The following is a 20,539-nucleotide window of genomic DNA, read 5'->3' as shown; positions in this document are numbered from 1 at the left end:
AAGTCTGGTTCACGTAAGTTTCAGCAGCGGCAGTGTCAGCGGAAGCAGACTCCCCATGCAGGGAAACGCTTTTCAGGGCGAAGCGTTTCTGAAACTTCGCGAACCATCCTTTGCTTGCGGAAAAACGTTTCTGAGGCTGGGAATCAGTGGATGTCCCTGGTTGAGGATCATCTGCATCATCATCATCTTCAGCATGGTTGCCGTCGTCGTCTTTAGGTTCCTTTGCAGCAAAATTCTCATATAAGCTCAAAGCCTTTGTTTGGATGGTGTTCGTATCCAACGCTATGTTCTTCTTCCGGCAGTCGGCAATCCACACAGCTAAAGCACCTTCCATGCGTACGATCGTTTTATTACGCGTTGTAACGACTCGCTTCGCTGATCTGCTAAAGGTGATTGCAGCAGTCTTTCTAATGTTCGCCTCGTCCTTTTTGATATAGCGAACGGTGGATTCGTTGATGCCAAAATGGCGGCCGGCGGCCGCGTAACTTCTACCATCTTTTAACATGTCGAGAAGCGTAACCTTCTCAGCTATCGTCATCATCCTTCGGTGGCGTTTAGGCTCACTACCAGCCTTACTAGAAGCAGAACGCTTGGGAGGCATTGTACAGTAGGATTTAACAGAAAGTTCAACAAAAAGTTCAACTTAAAACAGTCGCACACAGCACAGATTAAACTTCACAAACTTAAGAACGTCTACTCAGCAATACGCGGAAAGAGAAAGTGAACGATCCAGCCCCGCGAGAACTTTGATGCTGCGGGTAGAAGATGCGGGCAAAACACCAATCACAGGCTAGATAACAAAACTTGAGTTTTGATTCGTCATCTATCAGCGCTTGAACCAATCACAACCCGTCTTACAGTACTATGATGCGTTGGTTACTCATAGAAGATGCCCCGCGCATAATGAACGTACGTAGATTAAGTACAATACCGTAATAATAATAAATAATGATAATAATACTGTACAGTAATAATAATAATAATAATGATAATAATAATAACAATAATAATTTTATTAACAACAACAACAATAATAATAATAATAACAATAATAATAAAAATTTACGTACGCTATTTTACGCCTCTCTCTCTCTCTCTCTCTCTCTCTCTCGTACGCTTACAGTATTCGAAATGTGATTTTTGCAACAAAGAATATTATTGGATGCAGTACTGTACTACGTACGTATACATACAAAAGATTCATGGAAAAGAAGCACATCCATTACAGTACACACCATTCTAATATGGTATGACTGCATCTGATTTGCGTTTCATGTTCGATTTAATTTTACTACGTACTGAATTATCGTATGATCACATTCTCTTTTCGTGTTTTATTTCTTTCTGTGCTGAATTATATATCATATGTAATGCAATGAACAATCAGTAAGAGCAGATATTACTAATTACAGTATTAATGGAATTACAGGTAACAAAATATCGTATTTGGTTGTCTTCAGATTTCGCGGTATTTTCGAATTTTCCGGAAAATCCGCGATATGTATATATATATGGGTTATGGGAAAACCCCGCGAAGTGGTGAATCCGCGATTGTCGAACCGCGAAGTAGCGAGGGTTCACTGTATATTATTGATTTTTTTTTCATGTTTATGTGTTAGAAAGTGTGCCTTGATGGTTGGGCTAACACGTGCATGTCTTTTTTTTTTATCTGAGATGCCGTATGTTAGAATGTTGGGCATTTTACCGCGAGTGCCCCTTTTTCATTTTTTTTCATTTTTTTGCCGTCATTTTTCCGTAAGATATTGCCAAATAGTGTCGTAAAACTTTTGCTTTTTTAGTGTTGGAAAGTGTGTCTAGATGATCTGGCTACCCATGCGTGACTTTGTTTTTGTCAGATACGACGTAGTTATTGGTATATTGGGTATTTAACTGCGGTTGCCAATTTCTGTTTTTTTTTCAATATTTGTAAAAATTTACTACGTAGCAAGGAATTGCCGTATATTATTGATTTTTTTTTTCATGTTTATGTGTTAGAAAGTGTGCCTTGATGGTTGGGCTAACACGTGCATGTCTTTTTTTTTATCTGAGATGCCGTATATTAGAATGTTGGGCATTTTTCCGCGAGTGCCCCTTTTTATTTGTTTTGCATTTTTTTGCTTAGTCATGTTACCATAAGGAATTGGCAAGTAGTGTCGCAAAACTTATATTTTTATAGTGTTGGAAAGTGTTTCTAGATGATCTGGCTACCCATGCCTATTTTTTTTTAGCCAGATATAGCGTATATATAGGTATGTGTTCGATTTTCCTGTGATTGCCATTTTTTCGTTTTTTCCCATTTCTTTCAAAATTACTACGTACTAAGGAACTATCACAGAGTAATGATTCATTTATATGTTTATTTGTCGGAAAATGTGCCTTGATGGTTTGCCTAGCACGTGGCTGAAATTTTTTTTTCTGAAATGCCGTATATTAGAATGGCCATTTTTCCGCGAGTGCCCCTTTTTATTTGTTTTGCATTTTTTGCTTAGTCATGTTACTGTAAGGAATTGGCAAGTAGTGTCGCAAAACTTATAATTTTATAGTGTTGGAAAGTGTTTCTAGATGATCTGGCTACCCATGCCTCTCTTTTTTTTTTAGCCAGATATGGCGTATATATAGGTATGTGTTCGATTTTCCTGTGATTGCCATTTTTTCGTTTTTTCCCATTTCTTTCAAAATTACTACGTACTAAGGAACTATCACAGAGTAATGATTCATTTATATGTTTATTTGTCGGAAAATGTGCCTTGATGGTCTGCCTAGCACGTGGCTGAATTTTTTTTTTCTGAAATGCCGTATATTAGAATGTTAGCCATTTTTCCGCGAGTGCCCCTTTTTATTTGTTTTGCATTTTTTTCCTTAGTCATGTTACCGTAAGGAATTGGCAAGTAGTGTCGCAAAACTTATATTTTTATAGTGTTGGAAAGTGTTTCTAGATGATCTGGCTACCCATGCCTATCTTTTTTTTAGCCAGATATGGCGTATATATAGGTATGTGTTCGATTTTCCGGTGATTGCCATTTTTTCGTTTTTTCCCATTTCTTTCAAAATTACTACGTACTAAGAAACTATCACAGAGTAATGATTCATTTAGATGTTTATTTGTCGGAAAATGTACCTTGATGGTTTGCCTAGTACGTGGCTGAAATCTTTTTTTTCTGAAATGCCGTATATTAGAATGTCGGCCATTTTTCCGCGAGTGCCCCTTTTTATTTGTTTTGCATTTTTTTGCTTAGTCATGTTACCGTAAGGAATTGGCAAGTAGTGTCGCAAAACTTGTATTTTTATAGTGTTGGAAAGTGTTTCTAGATGATCTGGCTACCCATGCCTATCTTTATTTTTAGCCAGATATGGCGTATATGTAGGTATGTGTTCGATTTTCCTGCGATTGCCACTTTTTCTTTTTTTCCCATTTCTTTCAAAATTACTACGTACTAAGGAACTATCACAGAGTAATGATTCCTCTAGATGTTTATTTGTCGGAAAATTTTGTTTACTTCTTTTTTGATTGAATATCATCAAATTTTTTTAGCTAAAATATTATATTGTTTTACATTTCTTTTTTCCATTTTATTTCCCTTCAAAAAATTTTTTTTGGGTCATAATTTTAATTTTATAGTCGTAAAATAATTGACAATTATCCAGCAACCCACCATACAATTTTTATGCATATCCAAGAATAATTAGATTAGTAAATAATACCTTGAAATTGACATACCCTACCTACATTTCAAGTGGCAGATTAGGGAGTCTGAGTCAGTGTGGTTGGCGGCCATTTTGTGGACATATCCGAAGCGTAAGTTGTCCTATCTATATATATTCTTGTTCCCTATAGAATTTGTGATATTTTGGTATATTTTTACCTGCATAAATATCATATTATATATTAAATATATGTATTTTTTTACGAAATTTCTAAGTACTCAAAAAATTACCTTTAGATATGGCCCCTGATATAAATGTAATTTACAAAATAATGAAGATTTTTTTACATATTTCTATTTTATGATAACATATGTTTATTCCCTAAAAAAATTAGCCACTTCCTATTTCATTTGGGTACAAAAAAAATTCATGAAATTTGGACCAATTTTTTTGGCCAAAAAAAGTTACCCTTTTTTTCTCATTTCAGATCTTCACCTCCATGGGTCTGACTTCATCCAAAATACATCAAGATGTGTCCTAAACATTCAAGAATCAATTCCTAAAAGGATTTGTGTATATATGTATCAACTTTTTTTTATGAATTTTTATGTAAGGTCTTTTTTTTTCTACTTAATTTTTTAAAATATTTATAATAAATAGTTTTTCTGCAGATGAGTAGTATTTATCTTTACAGTTGTTTTAAGCATTCATTGAAGTTTTTTTTGGCAAAAGAAAAAAGGAGGTTACTGCAAAAACTGATTTTTCAAGAATTTTTTTTGGCGTCGGGGTCGCGCGCGTCCGAGTATACCCTTAAAGGGGTGTCCGAGGAGCGTACCTATCTAGGGTTAATAGGGGTATTACTTTCGGCGTAGCTGAAATGGCGAGCCATTAATTTTTAACGAGGGTTAACTACCCACACCGCTAGTTAGCGGGGGGTAGGGAAGGTAGCTTGCTACCGCTCCCCCTCACACACCTGTGATTGGGCTCACTTTGCTTGGAGGTAGGACTTCAAGGGGGATAGGGCTGGCGGTCAAGTTTAGTTAAATAGCTAAGGGTTGTATAGTTAGGAAAAATACAAATTATCTACGAATTTGTCATTTGTTCCGTAACTGGAATCCAAACCACGCTATTTAATAGGGGTGACTCACCCATTAGGAAGGGTGGACGTCCCAGCCAATATGACAAATTCGTAGATAATTAGTATTTTTCCTAACTATACAAACCTTAGCTATTTAAAAGGGGTATTACTTTTGGCGTAGCTGAAATGACAAGCCATTAATTTTTAATGAGGGTTTACAACCCACACCGCTAGTTAGCAGGGGTAGGGGAAGGTAGCTTGCTACCCCCCCCCCCCCTCTCACACACCTGTGCTTGAGCTCACTTTGCTTGGAGGTAGGACTTCAAGGGGGATAGGGCTGGCGGTCAAGTTTAGTTAAATAGCTAAGGTTTGTATAGTTAGGAAAAATACAAATTATCTACGAATTTGTCATTTGTTCCGTAACTAGAATCCAAACCACGCTACTTAATAGGGGTGACTCACCCATTAGGAAGGGTGGATGTCCCAGCCAGTCTGGCTTATGGCTTTGCCCGGGGGGCTCCTTATTTGAGTGTGTTAGCACTCGAGAAATAAGGAGCCCCTGCACCTCGCTAAAACCTAGTTACGCAAGGTCTGCGTCCTACGCAAGCTGTGTGAGAAGGTGTGAAGAAGTGAGACTCGTCCTAGAAAGTTGTTCTGAAGTTCTTTAGATGGAAACTTGTAGACTAGGACTTTCCTAATACCACCTCGTCAGGGTATGGGACGTAACAGTATTAATACTAATACTAGGAACACAAGGGAGCATGGTTTACCTGCAGTGGTTTGAGGTCAGCTATGCAGAGAACCCAGGATACTGCTTTCCCCAAGGGAGGGGATGATGAAGAAAAGAATAAGGGCCAGTCAAACCTTTTCATTCATGCAGACTAAAACTGGGTAATAATGCCCTCAACCTTCTGCTACTTTTCCAATAAGGAGCTTGAGGTTTTAAACCAGCTGTTGTGCAGCCACCACAGGACCGATAGAGAAGGTATCAAGTCTCCTGTAGGTCACGTCTTGCAGGTAGTGAGATGTGAACGTGGTCTGCCGTTTCCACACCCCAGCTTGAAGAACCTGCGTCACTGAAAAATTTCTTTTGAAGGCCAGGGACATAGCTATGGCCCTGACATCATGTGCTCTGGGGCAACGTGACGGAGGAGGGTCTGGATTCAGTGCCAGGTCAATGACCCTGCGAATCCATGCAGAGATGGTGTTCTTGGTGACCCTCCTCTTAGTCCTTACTGTGCTGACAAATAGTGCTGGCACACGAGGAGGGGCTGCGGCTGTTCTCTTAAGGTACAGCCTCAAGCTCCTTACTGGGCATAGTAAGAGATGGTCTGGGTCATCTGTTACAGTACGGAGACTAGAAATCCGGAAGGAGTCGAATCGAGGATCCGCTACTTCCGGGTTCTGAGTCTTAGCAATAAACTCAGGGACGAAGCTGAACATTACCTCACCCCATCCCCTTGAATGGGCGATGTCATACGAGAGACCATGAAGTTCGCCGACTCACTTGGCCGAGGCCAAAGCTAGCAGGAACACCGTCTTCCAAGTTAGGTGGCGATCTGATGCCTGGCGTAATGGTTCATAGGGAGGTCTATTAAGAGACCCGAGAACTCGAACTACGTTCCATGGGGGAGGTCTCACTTCCGACTGAGGGCAGGTAAGTTCACAACTCCGTATGAGTAGAGAAAGTTCTAGCGATGAAGAAATGTCCATTCCTTTCAGCCTGAAGACGAGGCTTAAGGCTGAGCGATAGCCTTTCACTGACGAGACTGATAGGTGCATTTCATCACGCAAATACACGAGGAACTCCGCTATTGCTGGAATAGTGGCATCGAATGGAGAGATACCCCTTCCACGACATCAACCAAGAAGACTTTCCACTTTGCCTGGGAGACTGCTGCTAATGACTTCTCCAAGTGTCCAGACATCCTGATTGCAACTTATGGCAAAAATCCTCTCTCAGAGAGGAGATGCTGGATAGTCTCCAGGCGTGAAGTCGTAGTGAAGCTACGGCTTTGTGGAAGATGTTGGCGTGTGGTTGTTTGTGTAGATTGTGTTGTGGAGGGAGTTCTCTTGGCGGTTCCGTTAGGAGTTGCAGGAGGTCCGGGAACCATTCTGCATGATGCCATAGCGGAGCTATGAGGGTCATTGAAAGATTGACCGATGTTCTGGTCTTTTTGAGTACCCTCCTCATCAGACAGAACGGGGGAAAGGCGTATCAAGATACCTAAGGTCCCCAACCAGATATCGAGCCACGAGGTAGCTTGCTTAGCACACTTCGCGACCTTCTCCTGATTGAGGATCTCGGCTGCCGAGAACGAAACCTGCCAGTTGGAGTCTCTCTCAAGAAGGACTCCCCTGGTTAGCTCTTCCAGTGAGTGGTGAAGTGGAAGAGCTAGACAGGCTCCTCTAGGATCTCGAAGTACCTCCTCAGCTGTACGCGACGAGGTGGGAGGAGCTTGTTGGTGGTACCGAAACGTTTGGAGGAGGACATCTCGGAGAGCTGTTGTGAGATCTAGTCTCTGGTACTCTTTACCCCTCGAGACCAGGGCAGGACTGCACTGGTCTTAGAGGGCTTTTGAGTAGCAAAGACGCGGTCTAAGACCGTGTCTTTGCCTTCTCGAGGAGGGATCTCTGGGGTCGAAAAACCCGTTGAGAGCCCTCAGAGTCAGAACTTGCCAAAACGGATGTTCTGACTCTTGCTGGTCTCCTCCTGTTGTAGGACTTGCAGCGAAGTCTCCTTCTATCCCCGAAGGCTCTTCTTGGGGAGTCGCGGACATTCCCTGAGTGGCTAGTTGGTTCCATCCTAGTCCTAGTGGAGGACTTAGGCAATGTTTTGGAGTCTTTGGATTCCTTCCTGGGAAGGATGTAAGACTCCAACAATGACGAGGGTGGCATGTTCCTTCCAATCCCTGACTGTGTGGAACTCTCAGCGCTAAGAGAGGTTTCCTCCATTGGCGCGATGGGGGAAAGTCTCTCTTCGCGTGATTCCCTTGGAGACCGGAAATCTTCGTCTGAAAGGGAAGGCGAGGCAGTCTTAGGAATAGAAGGAACTTGCTTCAAAGGTCTGCATGGAGTCAGTTTCGCCCTTGGGTAAGTGACCGCGTCTAGAACTCCTCTTTTTCTCTTCAATGGGGTAGAGGAAGCCATGGTTCCATGTCCCAATTCAGAGAAGACAGGCTTGAAAGCCTGAGTTACGGCTCTGATCAGGGCACCGAGCGGAGGCTGTTGGCTGACAGATGCACTGTCAGACATACCCCTTGAAGGGAAAGGGATTGAAGGATCCTTGGGAGGAGTCCCTGTAATTGGTGGGTTCGCCTGTGGTAGCTTTGGGAGCCTGAACCCCTCTGGAAGTTTCCCTTCTCCCACAATGTGCGGTGGTATGCGCTTGCGGGGAGGGGAGTGAGGCGATGGTGACTTTGCCGGATGTCGTTCTTTGAGATGCGTAGGCTCGTGCGTGGAAGGATATTGACGCTAGCGCGAGGGAGAATATTCGTGCACGCGGGCGCGCAGGAGAATATTCGCGCACGCGGGCGCGCAGGAAAATCACGAAGAGCGCGCAGGAGAGTGTTCGCGCGCATCTGTTACAGCTGTAGGGCGCGCGCACAGAAGAAAGTCACCTAGCACACGGGCGCGCAGTAGATTCATGCGGGGCATGCGGGAGAATGTTGGCGCGCATCCCTAGGAGAAGATTGAACGAGCGTGCGCATGGCGCGCGTGCATATCCTTGTGGAGAGCGCGGGAAAAGGCTGGCACGTTGGTAAGGGGTGGCGCGCGGGTGAAGGCAGCATGGCTGACTTGTCAGTAGTCCTGCTATCAGGAGAAAGTTGGCGCGCAGGTTTTACCTGGCGCGTAGGATGGTGCGCAGCATGGCGCGCAGGAGAGTAAGATGTAGGGCGCGTATGCGCACGTGCAGGAGAATGTTGGCGCGCGGGAGAGCACTATGGCGCAGGAGATCGATGGCACGCAGGTAATTTGCGCTCAAGCGAGTGTTGGCATGTAGGTGGGCGCTGGCGCATAGGAGATCGATGGCACGTAAGCGCAAGGCGAGTGGGTGAAGTGTGCGCAGGCGAGCCCTGGCACGCAGGAGATCGTTGGCGCATGTGCGCGTGCATGGCGTGTGTTGGAGCTATGCTCTTGTTGGAGCGTATGCGCATGTTGGCACTTATGCTCTTGATGCCCTGTGTTAGGATAAGAAGGAAGATCAGCGCGTAGTGATGGGGCCTGACGAGCTACTAATGAGCGCTTGTCAAGTTTCGTGGGCGTGTAGCGCATATATTGTTGGCACGCAATAGCACGTTCAGTTGGAGCCTTGTTAGGCCCATGCAGGAACGGCGACGGCAGGTCTCTCAGGTGGAAGGTCGACATGTCCTTTAAAAGGACGACCTTCCATCGAAGGAGATCGTAAACGATCTGCAGAGAGCTCCAGGACCAGTGCAGGTGCAGTGACAGATGATCGGTCTAGAGCAGTGGTTCTCAAACTATGGGTCGTGACCCAAAGTTGGGTCGCGAGATCAATTTTGATGGGTCGCAGGGACACAGGAACATTATCATGCTTTCAGTGTTTCAGTGTATTTCAGTTGCTTAATTGAATTATTCTTCTTTAACCACAAATTACTTTTGTTATGTATGTTCATCTTCCCCCACTAGTTTAGTTTTGTGAATGAAAAGCTGTACACATTATTTTTTTTCCAAAATAAAGTGTATATATCATTGCATGTTTTCTTTCTCTTCACTTTACTCTGGGTCGCGAAGGAATGAAATGTTTCAAATAGGGTCGCTCATGAAAAAGTTTGAGAACCACTGGTCTAGAGGCTCCTCTGCGGGGGAACTGCATAGAAGACGTTGAACCAAAGAGGCGCCTCCTCACCGTAGGTGAAGGAAGGCCTCTATGGCGAAGATAAAGGCGAGCCTTCCAACGGATGCGTCCTCTGGGGGCCGTTGGATCAGCAAGCGACCTTCTGCAATCCTCCGAAGAGGAGTCTCTGTAAGTGAACTCCCCCAAGGGGAAGAAACACTAGCAGGAGAGACTGACGATGGACTTGGTTTCTCCCTCGTGGGTTGATCAGGAACGGGAGAAACTAAGCAGTTAGCTACCATAGAGTCTGGAGTGGAAGAGATGGGTGAAACCGCATTGGATACCTCTGACACCACAACGTCGACAAGAGACGGAGGATCAACATCTGACGGTGATGACGATTGCTTGACAGCAGCACCCAATCAGATGTAGTTAAGCAAAACCTCCTTGGAGGGCGAACCCGTAAGCCCTAAGGTGGACCAAACCTGAAACAAAGAGGTTAGTGACATGTCCTCCCCTGGGGGGAGAGGTGGAGCTGCTTTGCTAGGGGAAGCAACGTCATCTCTCGAGACCCGAGGTTGGTTAACAATAAATCGGTCTACGTTACCACTCGATGGTCTCTCGAAAGAGACCGATAGAGTGGGAGCTTCGTAGGAGGGTTGGGCAACGGAAGAAGAGGCCTTGGGTTTTTCTCCCTTCGAAGCAACTTTCGAAGGAGAAATATCCTATTTGGACTTCTTCTTCTGTCATCGCGAAAACCTCTCCCACTGGGAAGCAGACCACACCCTAACTCACTACACTTGTTGACACTATCACACCGTTGGCCCCTACAAGAAGGACAAAGGGCATGAGGATCAGTCTCGACCGCCGACATGAACGTTCCACAGGGGCGGTCAGGAAAACCAGGGCAGGTGCACATGATCGCAGAGGCCAACTTCACATACACAGAAAGAAGAAAAAGAAAGAACAAAAGCAATTAAATGGCTGCCAATATGACGGCGAGGATGAGAGCAGACACGTCCGACCGCCATCCAAGCCGAGAGCAAAGTGAGCTCAAGCACAGGTGTGTGTGGGGGGGGGTTTAGCAAGATACCCTCCCCTACCCCCCCTAACTAGCGGTGTGGGTAGTAAATCATCGTTAAAAATTAATGGCTCGTCATTTCAGCTACGCCGAAAGTAATACCCCTATTAAATAGCGTGGTTTGTATTCCAGTTACGGAACAACTCTCCATTTTGCCTAGTAGACCAAGGCTGAGGACCTATGCAAGTATCCGGAGATTCACTCCGCAACTTGTCGTGAAAAGACTTTCTAAGAGTGGAGACACTGGATAGTCTCCAAGCGTGAAGTCGAAACGACTGCACGGTCTTGTGGAAGATGTTCACATGTGGCTGTTTGAGTAGATCTTGTCGTGGAGGAAGTTCTCTCGGTAGATCTACTAAAAGTTACAGGAGGTCTGGAAACCACGCTGCATAATGCCATAGCAGAGCTACAAGGGTCATCATTAGATCTTTGGATGCTCTTGTTTTGTTGAGCAGTCTTCTCATCAGACAAAACGGGGGAAAGGCATACACGTAGATGTTGTCCTACCGTTGTTGAAATGCATCTTGCCATAGAGCCTGAAGGTCCGGGACTAGAGAACAGTACAGCAGAAGCTTGCTGTTCAGAGATGCTGTGAACAGGTCTACAGTCAGGGAACCCCACAAAGTCGGGACTTTGTTGGCTATCTGACGATTCAAAGCCCATTCAGAGCCTACTATCTGAGTTGCTCTGTTTAGATTGTCCGTGAGCACATTCCTCTTGCCGGGAATGAATCGAGCTGATAGAGCCACCAAATGTTCTTCTGACATCTGAGGATCTTTACTGCAAGATGGCATAGAGGCTGTGAAAAGATACCGCCCTGTTTGTTTATGTAAGCCACTACTGTGGTGTTGTTGCTCATCAACACCACAGAGTGACTGCCAGCAACCGTTGTAACTGATGAAGAGCCAGCCAGGTAGGCTGCTCTCATCTCTAGAAAAATTAATGTGCTGGTACCATTCTGGCTCTGACCAAAGGCCGGCGATCATATGGTGCAGCAGGTGAGCCCCCCACCCTTCTTTTAATGCATCTGTGAAGAGCATCAAATCCAGAGGGGGAACAGGAAGATTCTTACCTCTGTCACCTCCGATACAACACAGTTGCTACCAGTTGCTAATTGTACCTGGTTAGTGATTGCAGTTCATTATTAAAACTATATTGATATTAGCGTGCGCAGCTCAACATTGCTGCTTGCCAGTACATATGGAGCTTGATGTTTTTATTTTTCAGCGAGCAAAGTGAGCCCACAGCGGAACAAGAACCATTATATTTAGGGTAAAACATTTTGAACATAAAATATGTTTTCCTGTAGTAACTAATGTAATTTCACAGAATTTGTACTCTGTTTCAATCGCAACCAAACAGAATAACCAGTTCGACTAACTTCTGTGTAGAATAAAGTTAGCCAAACTGGTTGTTCTGTTTATAGAGATTGAAATGAAATGAAGGTCAAATTCTGGTAAATATATGATACTCAATTTCTAGCCAAACTGGAATTCGCTATAAGAAATGGACGAGTGTTGGCTAGTTTGGTATTTTTCTCTATATGTTTAACAGAGGCTGGGGCATAATAACTTACATATCAGAATATTAAATGTGAAATGACAAATTCGTAGGTAATTTGTATTTTTCCTAACTATACAAACCTTAGCTATAAAACGGTAATTACTTTCGGCGTAGCTGAAATGACGAGCCATTAGAATTTTAACGAGGGTTTACTACCCCACCGCTAGTTAGCGGGGAGTAGGGAGGGTAGCTTGCTACCCACCCACCCTCACACACACTAGTGCTTGAGCTCACTTTGCTTAGAGGTAGGACTTCACGAGGGATAGGGCTGGCGGGCAAGTTTTATTAAATAGCTAAGGTTTATATAGTTAGGAAAAATACAAATTACCTACGAATGTCATTTGTTCCGTAACTGGAATACAAACCACGCTATTTAATATCGGTGACTCACCCCTTAGGAAGGGTGGCAAGTCCCAGCCAGTACTGTCTTTTGGCTTTGCCCGGGGACTCAGTATCTAAGTGTGTCAGCACTCAACAATAAGGAGTCCCTGCACCTCACTAGAACCTTGCTGTGCAAGGGCTGCAGCCTACGTAAGCTGTGTGTGAAGGTATGAAGTGTGACTCGTCCTAGGAAGTTGACCTGTAGTCCTTTACATGGAAACTTTAGGCTAGGACTCTCCCAATACCACCTCGTCAGGGTATGGGGACGTGACAGTATTAGTTTAATACTAGGAACGCAAGGAAACATGGTTTACCTGCAGTGGTTTGAGGTCAGCAGTGCAGAGAACCCAGGATGCTACTTTCCCCAAGAGAGGGGAGGATGAAGAAAAGAATAAGGGCCAGACAAACCTTTTCATTCATGCAGACTAAGACCGGGCAACAATGCCCTCAATCTTCTGCTACTTGTCCATTAAGGAGCCTGAGGTTTTAAACCAGCTGTTGTGCAGCCACCACAGGGCCGATAGAGAACGTATCGAGCCTCCTGTGGGTCACGTCTTGCAGGTAGGGGGCTGTGAAGGTCGTCTGACGCTTCGACACACCCGCTTGTAGAACCTGCGTCACTGAAAAGTTCTTCTTGAAGGCCAGGGACGTAGCTACGCCCCTGACATCATGTGCTCTAGGGTGACGTGACGGAGGAGGGTCAGGATTCAGGGACAGATGGATCACCCTACGAATCCATGCCAAGATGGTATTCTTGGTAACCCTCCTCTTTGTTCTCCCAGTGCTCACAAACAATGCCTGCACTTGGGGACGAACTGAAGCCGTTCTTTTGAGATATAGCCTCAGACTCCTTACTGGACACAGTAGGAGATGGTCTGGGTCATCTGTTACAGAACGAAGACTCGAAATCTGGAAAGAGTCGAACCAAGGGTCCGGCACTCCCGGATTCTGAGTCTTAGCAACAAACTCAGGGACCAATCTGAACATTACCTCACCCCATCCCCTTGAATGGGCGATGTCATACGAGAGACCATGAAGTTCACTGACTCGCTTGGCTGAGGCCAAAGCAAGTAGGAACACTGTCTTCCAAGTTAGGTGGCGATCTGAAGCCTGGCGTAATGGTTCGTAGAGGTCTCTTAAGAGACCTGAGAACTCGAACCACGTTCGGTTCCATGGAGGAAGTCTCACTTCCGACTGAGGGCAGGTAAGTTCATAACTTCGTATGAGTAGGGAAAGTTCCAGCGAGGAAGAAATGTCCACTCCTTTGAGCCTGAAGGCTAGACTTAAGTCTGAGCGATAGCCTTTCACTACTGAGACTGAAAGGCGCATTTCTTCCCGCAAATACACGAAGAACTCCCCTATTGCTGGAATAGTGGCATCAAGTGGAGAGATACCCCTTCCACGACACCAACCACAGAAAACTCCCCACTTTGTCTGGTAGAACGCTGCAGGTGTCCAGACATCCTGTTCGCAAATTGTTGCGAAAATCCTCTCTCAGAGAGGAGATGCTGGATAGTCTCCTGGCGTGAAGTCATAGCGAACCTATGGCTTTGTGAAAGATGTTAGCGTGTGGTTGTTCAAGTAGCTCGTGTCGTGAAAGGAGTTCTCTCGGAAGTTCCGTTAGGAGTTGCAGAAGGTCTGGAAACCATTCCGCGTGATGCCATAGTGGAGCTACAAGGGTCATCGAGAGATTGACCGATATTCTGGTCTTGTTGAGCACCCTCCTCATCAGACAGAACGGGGAAAAGGCGTATACGTCGATGTTGTCCCACCGTTGTTGGAAGGCATTTTGTTAGAGTGCCTTGGGATCCGGGACTGGGGAGCAGTACAGCGGAAGCTTGAAGTTCAGCACTGTAGCGAACAGATCCACAGTCGGGGAACCCCACAAAGTCAGGACTTTGTTGGCTACTAGATGATCCAAAGACCACTCGGTACTCACTATCTGAGACGCTCTGCTCAAATTGTCGGCGAGCACATTCCTCTTGCCTGGAATGAAGCGAGCCGATAGTGGAATCGAGTGGACTTCGGTCCATCTCAGTATCTCTACTGCGAGATGGGATAGCTGCTTTGAAAAGGTACCTCTTTGCTTGTTGATGTAAGCCACTACTGTGGTGTTATCGCTCATCACCACCACAGAGTGACCCGCCAGGTATTGTTGGAACTGTTGAAGGGCCAGGAATACGGCCTTCATTTCTAGCAGATTTATATGGAGGCACTTTTCTGATTCTGACCACAGGCCTGAGGTCCTGTGATGCAGAACGTGGGGCCCCACCCTTTCTTTGAGGCATCCGAAAACAGCATCAAATCCGGGGGGAGGACGAGAAGATCCACTCCTCTTCGTAGGTTCTCGTCTGTCACCCACCACTGAAGGTCCGTCTGTTCCGCAGGACCCATAGGGATCATGACGTCCGGGGAATCGTGACCCTGATTCCACCAGGACTTGAGTCGCCATTGGAGAGATCTCATTCTGAGGCGACCGTTGGGAACTAGATGGGCCAAGGATGAGAGGTGACCGAGGAGACGTAACCACGATTGGGCTGGAAGCTCTTCTCGTCTGAGGAAAGGACTCGCGACCCTCCTCAGCCTTGCTATCCTGTCGTCTGATGGGAAGGCTTTGTGGAGATTGGTGTCTATGATCATGCCTAGATATACCAGTCTTTGAGTGGGAAGCAGAGAAGACTTCTCGAGATTTACCATGATCCCCAGATCTTGGCAAAATCCCAGAAGTTTGTCTCGGTGTCGAAGAAGTGCTGACTCCGAGTCTGCTAGGATCAGCCAGTCGTCCAGATAACGGAGGAGACGGATGCCGATCCTGTGTGCCCACGACAATATTAGGGTGAACACCCTGGTGAAAACCTGTGGTGCTGTGGAGAGACCGAAACACAGCACCTTGAACTGGTACACCCTGTTGTCTAGGCTGAATCTTAAGTACTTCCTTGAAGACGGATGAACTGGGATCTCGAAGTACACGTCCTTCAGGTCCAGTGTACACATGAAGTCTTGCGGTCTCACTGCAAGTCTGACCGTGTCTGCATTTTCCATGCTGAACGGGGTCTGCTTGACAAACCTGTTCAGAGCTGAGAGGTCGATGACTGGTCTCCAGCCTCCAGATGCCTTCTTTACAAGAAAGAGTCAACTGAAGAAGCCTGGGGACCCATCGACAACCTCTTGGAGAGTGCCCTTCTTCAACTTCTGCCCGAAGGGCTTGCCCCCTTGTCGATCCCATGGCAAGGGAGCTCAACGACACTGGATTCGCTGTTGGGGAGGTAGAGATGTTGTGAACGGGACGCGATATCCTTGACTGATTACGGAAATCGTCCAGGAATCGGCCCCGAGTTGCTGCCACCTGTTTGCGCAACTTTGTAGGCATCTCCCCACTGGTGGACATGCAGGGGGACTGCCAATCCTAGCGTTTGCGGCCTCGGCCGCTCCCTCGAGGATTCTTTCCTCCCCTGGAGGACTTTTTGCCTTTCTTGTCCTTGAGAGGAAAGAGCTTAAACACCGTTGTCTTCGCTGAAGCTGCCGGTTTCGTGGTCTTGGTAGGACGTGATTGCTGGGTTGCTGGAGGTTTATAGGGCTTCGATGTTAAAGTTCTATGTAGGAGAGAGTCCTGGTTGGACTTCCTCCACTTCTCAGCCGCCTGATCCACGTCCTTAGGCTTGAACAAGTTCTTCCACATGATGGAAGAATGTCTGAGCCTGCTGATCTCGGTACTGGGGACCTTTTGGTGAAATCTCTCAGACACCGCATCTCGACGTTTCAAGATGGTATTAGCCCAAAAGTTCGAGGCTTGGTGGGCTAGAAACTTGATTGTACGAGTGCTGAGAGTAAAAAGGTTCTCCATGGCCTTCCTGGTACTCTCTTTGGACAAGTCCTCTGATCGTAACAGGATGCCCAGAGACCCCAGCCAGATGTCCAGCCACGAAGTTGCCTGCAAGGCACACTTCGCCACCTTCTCCTGGCTAAGGATCTCCGTTACTGAGAACGAGACTTGCCGGTTGGAGTCTCTCTCTAGAGGGACTCCCCTGGTAAGCTCTTCTAAAGAGTGGTGTACAGTAGGGGAAGAGCTAAACAAGTCTCCTCTATGATGTCAAAGTACCTCCTCTGATGGACACGAGGAGGCAGGAGGAGTTTGTTGCCGGCGCTGGATCGGTTGGAGGAGGCAAGCTCGGAGAGCTGGCCTTCGACCTTGTCTCTGGCACTCTTAACCCCTTGAGACCAGGGCAAAGCCGCGCTAGCCTTTGAGGGTTTTTGAGTACCAAAGACTCGGTCCAAGACCGTGTCCTTGCCCTCACGAGGGAGAATCTCTGGATCCGCAAACACATTGAGATTCCTCATAAGGGTCAGAACCTGCCAGAACGCATGCTCTGATTCCTGCAGCTCCCCTCCTGAAGGGCTAGCAGCGAAGTCTCCTGTCCCCAAAGGCTCTTCTTGGGGGGACTCGTGGACATTCTCTGAGGGCTTGGCTGGCTCCGGTCTAATCCTTGAGGATGACTTAGGCAAAGTCTTAGAGTCCTTCGACTCCCTCCTGGGAGTGATGCAGGACTCCAACAGCGATGGTGGGAGGCTCTTCTCCACCCCTACCAGAGAAGACTTCCCGGAGCGAGGTGGGGTTTCCCTCATTGATGCGATGGGGGAATGCCTCACCTCGCGTGACTCCCCTGAGGACGGGAAATCTTCGTCCGAAGGGGAAGGAGTGAAAGTCTGCGGGGTGAAGAGGCCTTCCTCAAAGACTTCTGAGGAGTCAGCTTCGCCCTTGGAGAAGTTACCACATCAGATACTCCTCTCTTCCTCTTCAGGGGAGTAGAAGCTGCCAATGATTTGTGGCTCAGCTCAGAGAGAACAGGCTTAAAAGCCTGCATGACCGCTCTGACCAGGGACCCAAACCAAGGATGCTGACTGAAACTCCCTCTGGAGGGAAGGGGATTGTTCGATCCCTAGGAGGAGTTACCAAAGGAGGGTTTGCTTGAAAGTAAGAAGGAGAAAAGTCCCAGGACCTATCCGGAATCCTCCCTCCACACGCGACGATGATAACCTGGTCGCGCGTTGTCCTGCAGCCTCACGCGGTGGGGATCGCGCTGGCGCTCGCGCGTTGGGATTTGCCATGGGTCGCGGGCAAGCGTTGGCGCGCGGGCGAGCGATGGCGCGCGGGCGAGCGATGGCGCGCGGGCGAGCGATGGCGCGCGGGCGAGCGGGCGAGCGATGGCGCGCGGGCGAGCGGGCGAGCGATGGCGCGCGGGCGAGCGGGCGAGCGATGGCGCGCGGGCGAGCGATGGCGCGCGGGCGAGCGATGGCGCGCGGGCGAGCGATGGCGCGCGGGCGAGCGATGGCGCGCGGGCGAGCGATGGCGTGCGGGCGAGCGATGGCGCGCGGGCGAGCGATGGCGCGCAGGGGCACAGGCTGGAGATGGCAGAGGGCGCGCAGAAGGGTGGATGAGCGCTCACGCATGCGAAGGCGATTGTTCGCGCGGGCGCGCGCACGCAGGAGATATATCCATTGCGCGCAGGCGCACATGAGAGCACACATCTGGCTGTGGTGGTGGGCGGGCAGGGCACTCGTGTGCAATCTCGTGACGCGTGTTGGAGACTGTGCACGATGGCGCGCAGGCGGGGTCCGATGGCGCGTCGGCGATCGGTGGCGCTTTGGTGAGTGCTGGGGAGCAGGGGAAGAGGTTACCTTCCCCATTGCGCCCAGATCAGAAGATCGTGGGCGCGCAGGAGATCGTTGGCGAGCAGGCGAGCGTTGGCGCGTAGGCGAGTGCTGGCGTGCAGGAGAACGAGGGCGCGCTGCAGGATGAGGGCGCGTAGTAGCGCACTGGCGATCAGGAGAGTGCTGGCGCGCTATAGCAGGAACATCTGCAGGTGCGCGCTGGCGTGCAGGTGATTGTTGGCGCGCAGGGGAGACCTGGCGCGTAAGGGACTTATGCACAAATTTGTGCGAAAGCCCTTGATGTCCCGAAGGGACCGTTGCCCGTTCTACAACGGGATGAGTTGGCGCCCACAGCAAGCTACCCTCCCTACCCCCCGCTAACTAGCGGTGGGGTAGTAAACCCTCGTTAAAATTCTAATAGCTCGTCATTTCAGCTACGCCGAAAGTAATTACCCATATTAAATAGCGTGGTTTGTATTCCAGTTACGGAACAAGTATGTTTTTCACTTTAAGTCCATTGTTTACACCTGAGACTGAAGGGGACTTATTGCGCATGCGTTTTTTCCCATGGTTTGGGGAGCTTTCTGTACATTTACAATGACGTATTTGTCAGGTGGTTTTTTTAAACAAATTAACAGCTTAAAAGTACTTCTTCCCGGATGTTGTCCTACAACAGCCCTTTTTTTCCCACCTTCGTCTTCAGTTTCAACTTAACCACCATCTCGTAAAGACCTCTCCAAGAGGGAACTTAAGGGAAGCACATCAATCTCTTTCGATATTTAGTGTAATTTCGTGTTTGTCGGCAATTGATTATGATGGAAATGCTCTCCGTTCAGTGTAAAGCTATTGTTACTCAAGTGTAATTAAAAAATATCAGCGAAATAATGCCTTAAAGGTCCGATACCGACTTAATTTTCAGGGAAGGCCAGCACATTTGCTACTGCAAAGCTTTTGTAAAGATTGCCAAGGAAAAAAAAAAGGCGACGGTATCAATGATAAAGTAAGGAATTATTTGTGATTCACTTTTTCATAATGGAAGGATTTATTTATGATTTACTTTATCATAATGTAAGGATTTATTTGATTTACTTCTAGTTAGTGACCTGGGAAGGGGGGGGGGGGGGTCCGGCTAGCGATTGTGACCTGAAATGGGGGGTCCAGGGGGTTTGCCCCCAGCCAGGGGTTGTGACCTGGAAAGGGGGATCTGGGAGCTTGTCCCCATGGCTAGGGGTTGTGATCTGGGAACTACTAGGTTAGGTTAGGTGTGTTTGTTAGGTTCTGTACCCTTTTACAAATCTATAAAGTTAAATAATCACGTTTTGCCCTGTTTTCAGCCATTTACATGAACCATATATTTTTCCAATTGTTTACCTTGAACTTATTTCACGTTTCTGACCTTTAACATTGCTGCAAATCACTCGTTTATGACATTTCGCCACCCAAAATACCACGGTTTCCCACTGGGGTCCCCCATAATTGTCTTTATAAAAGGGGGGTCTAAAAATTCATGAATGGGTGGTTTGCCCCGATTATCATGGTAAAAAATGCATAAAACACAAGATAGCAAGTAAGAATAAATATATGGTTCATATATTTGGCTAGAAGTTAAAGCATCATATATTGACCAAAATTCAGCTAAATCACAATATTTACTAAAGGAAATCATATTTTTTCTGTTAGAAAAGTTTCCCCGACCGTAAATAAAACTTTGGGGCGTATGTATAATAGCAGCCAACTGTATGTTTGATTACGGCTAACTAGGAATACAGCAGTGTAAGGGGGGTCGCAGAGGGGCGTCAACCCCCCCCTCCTTAGGTAAGTAGGTAAGGTTAGGTTATGGGGGAAAGTTTAGGTTAGTTGATATCCATTTTTAATCCACAAGGTATTAGCTGGCAGCTGATAAACAAAGGCTCCAAAACTTTACCATTTACTACAGGAAATCATTTATTTTCTGTTCGAAATGTTGTGTCGTCTGTAACTATATTACCCTTCCCGTCCAACAGATTGCGGGAAGGACGTTTCCCATTAGGCATCACAACTAAAAAGATGAAATCAAAATTCTATAATTTGGGATCTATAAATGAAAAGGTAACTTACGGCTAATATAATACTGATTGGGAGGTATAAGCAGGACAAAAACAAAAACAAAAAACCAAAATCTTACTAGTTACAACCTGGGTACGCGAACAATCCACATTGGTAGGAACAGTAGTAGTAATAGCGTATATTATTCCTTAGAACGTGTTATGTTGTACGCTCTACATACAGGTAGGTTTCCTTGTATCTCTATCACTAACACTTGTGGATTTTAATCAATGTAAATATGAACCACAATAGTATCTAA

General features: G+C 46.8%; 1 protein-coding gene across 6 annotated transcripts in view; it reads right to left on the bottom strand.

The window, feature by feature from the left end:
- Positions 1 to 20,539, bottom strand: part of Trm1 (tRNA methyltransferase 1) — a 143,726-nt gene that overhangs the window by 102,126 nt on the left and 21,061 nt on the right. The window contains exon 1 of one of the 6 annotated variants that reach the window (XM_068387483.1): positions 20,360 to 20,511. The exons of 2 other annotated variants lie outside the window; for them this stretch is intronic. Coding sequence is in view for 2 of the 4 variants with exons in the window: in XM_068387478.1 (XP_068243579.1) it covers positions 20,370 to 20,392 (23 nt within the window). In the remaining 2 variants the exon portion in view is untranslated. Of the gene's footprint in view, positions 1 to 20,119; positions 20,155 to 20,292; positions 20,512 to 20,539 lie in introns of those variants that run through there. 3 more of the 6 variants (XM_068387478.1, XM_068387486.1, XM_068387482.1) reach the window with 3 other exon arrangements.

The sequence above is a fragment of the Palaemon carinicauda genome, chromosome 1, assembly GCF_036898095.1.
Source record: "Palaemon carinicauda isolate YSFRI2023 chromosome 1, ASM3689809v2, whole genome shotgun sequence".
Lineage (NCBI taxonomy): Eukaryota > Metazoa > Arthropoda > Malacostraca > Decapoda > Palaemonidae > Palaemon > Palaemon carinicauda.
The sequence above is the reverse complement of the archived record's forward strand: the minus strand, read 5'-3'. Positions and strand labels throughout refer to the sequence as shown.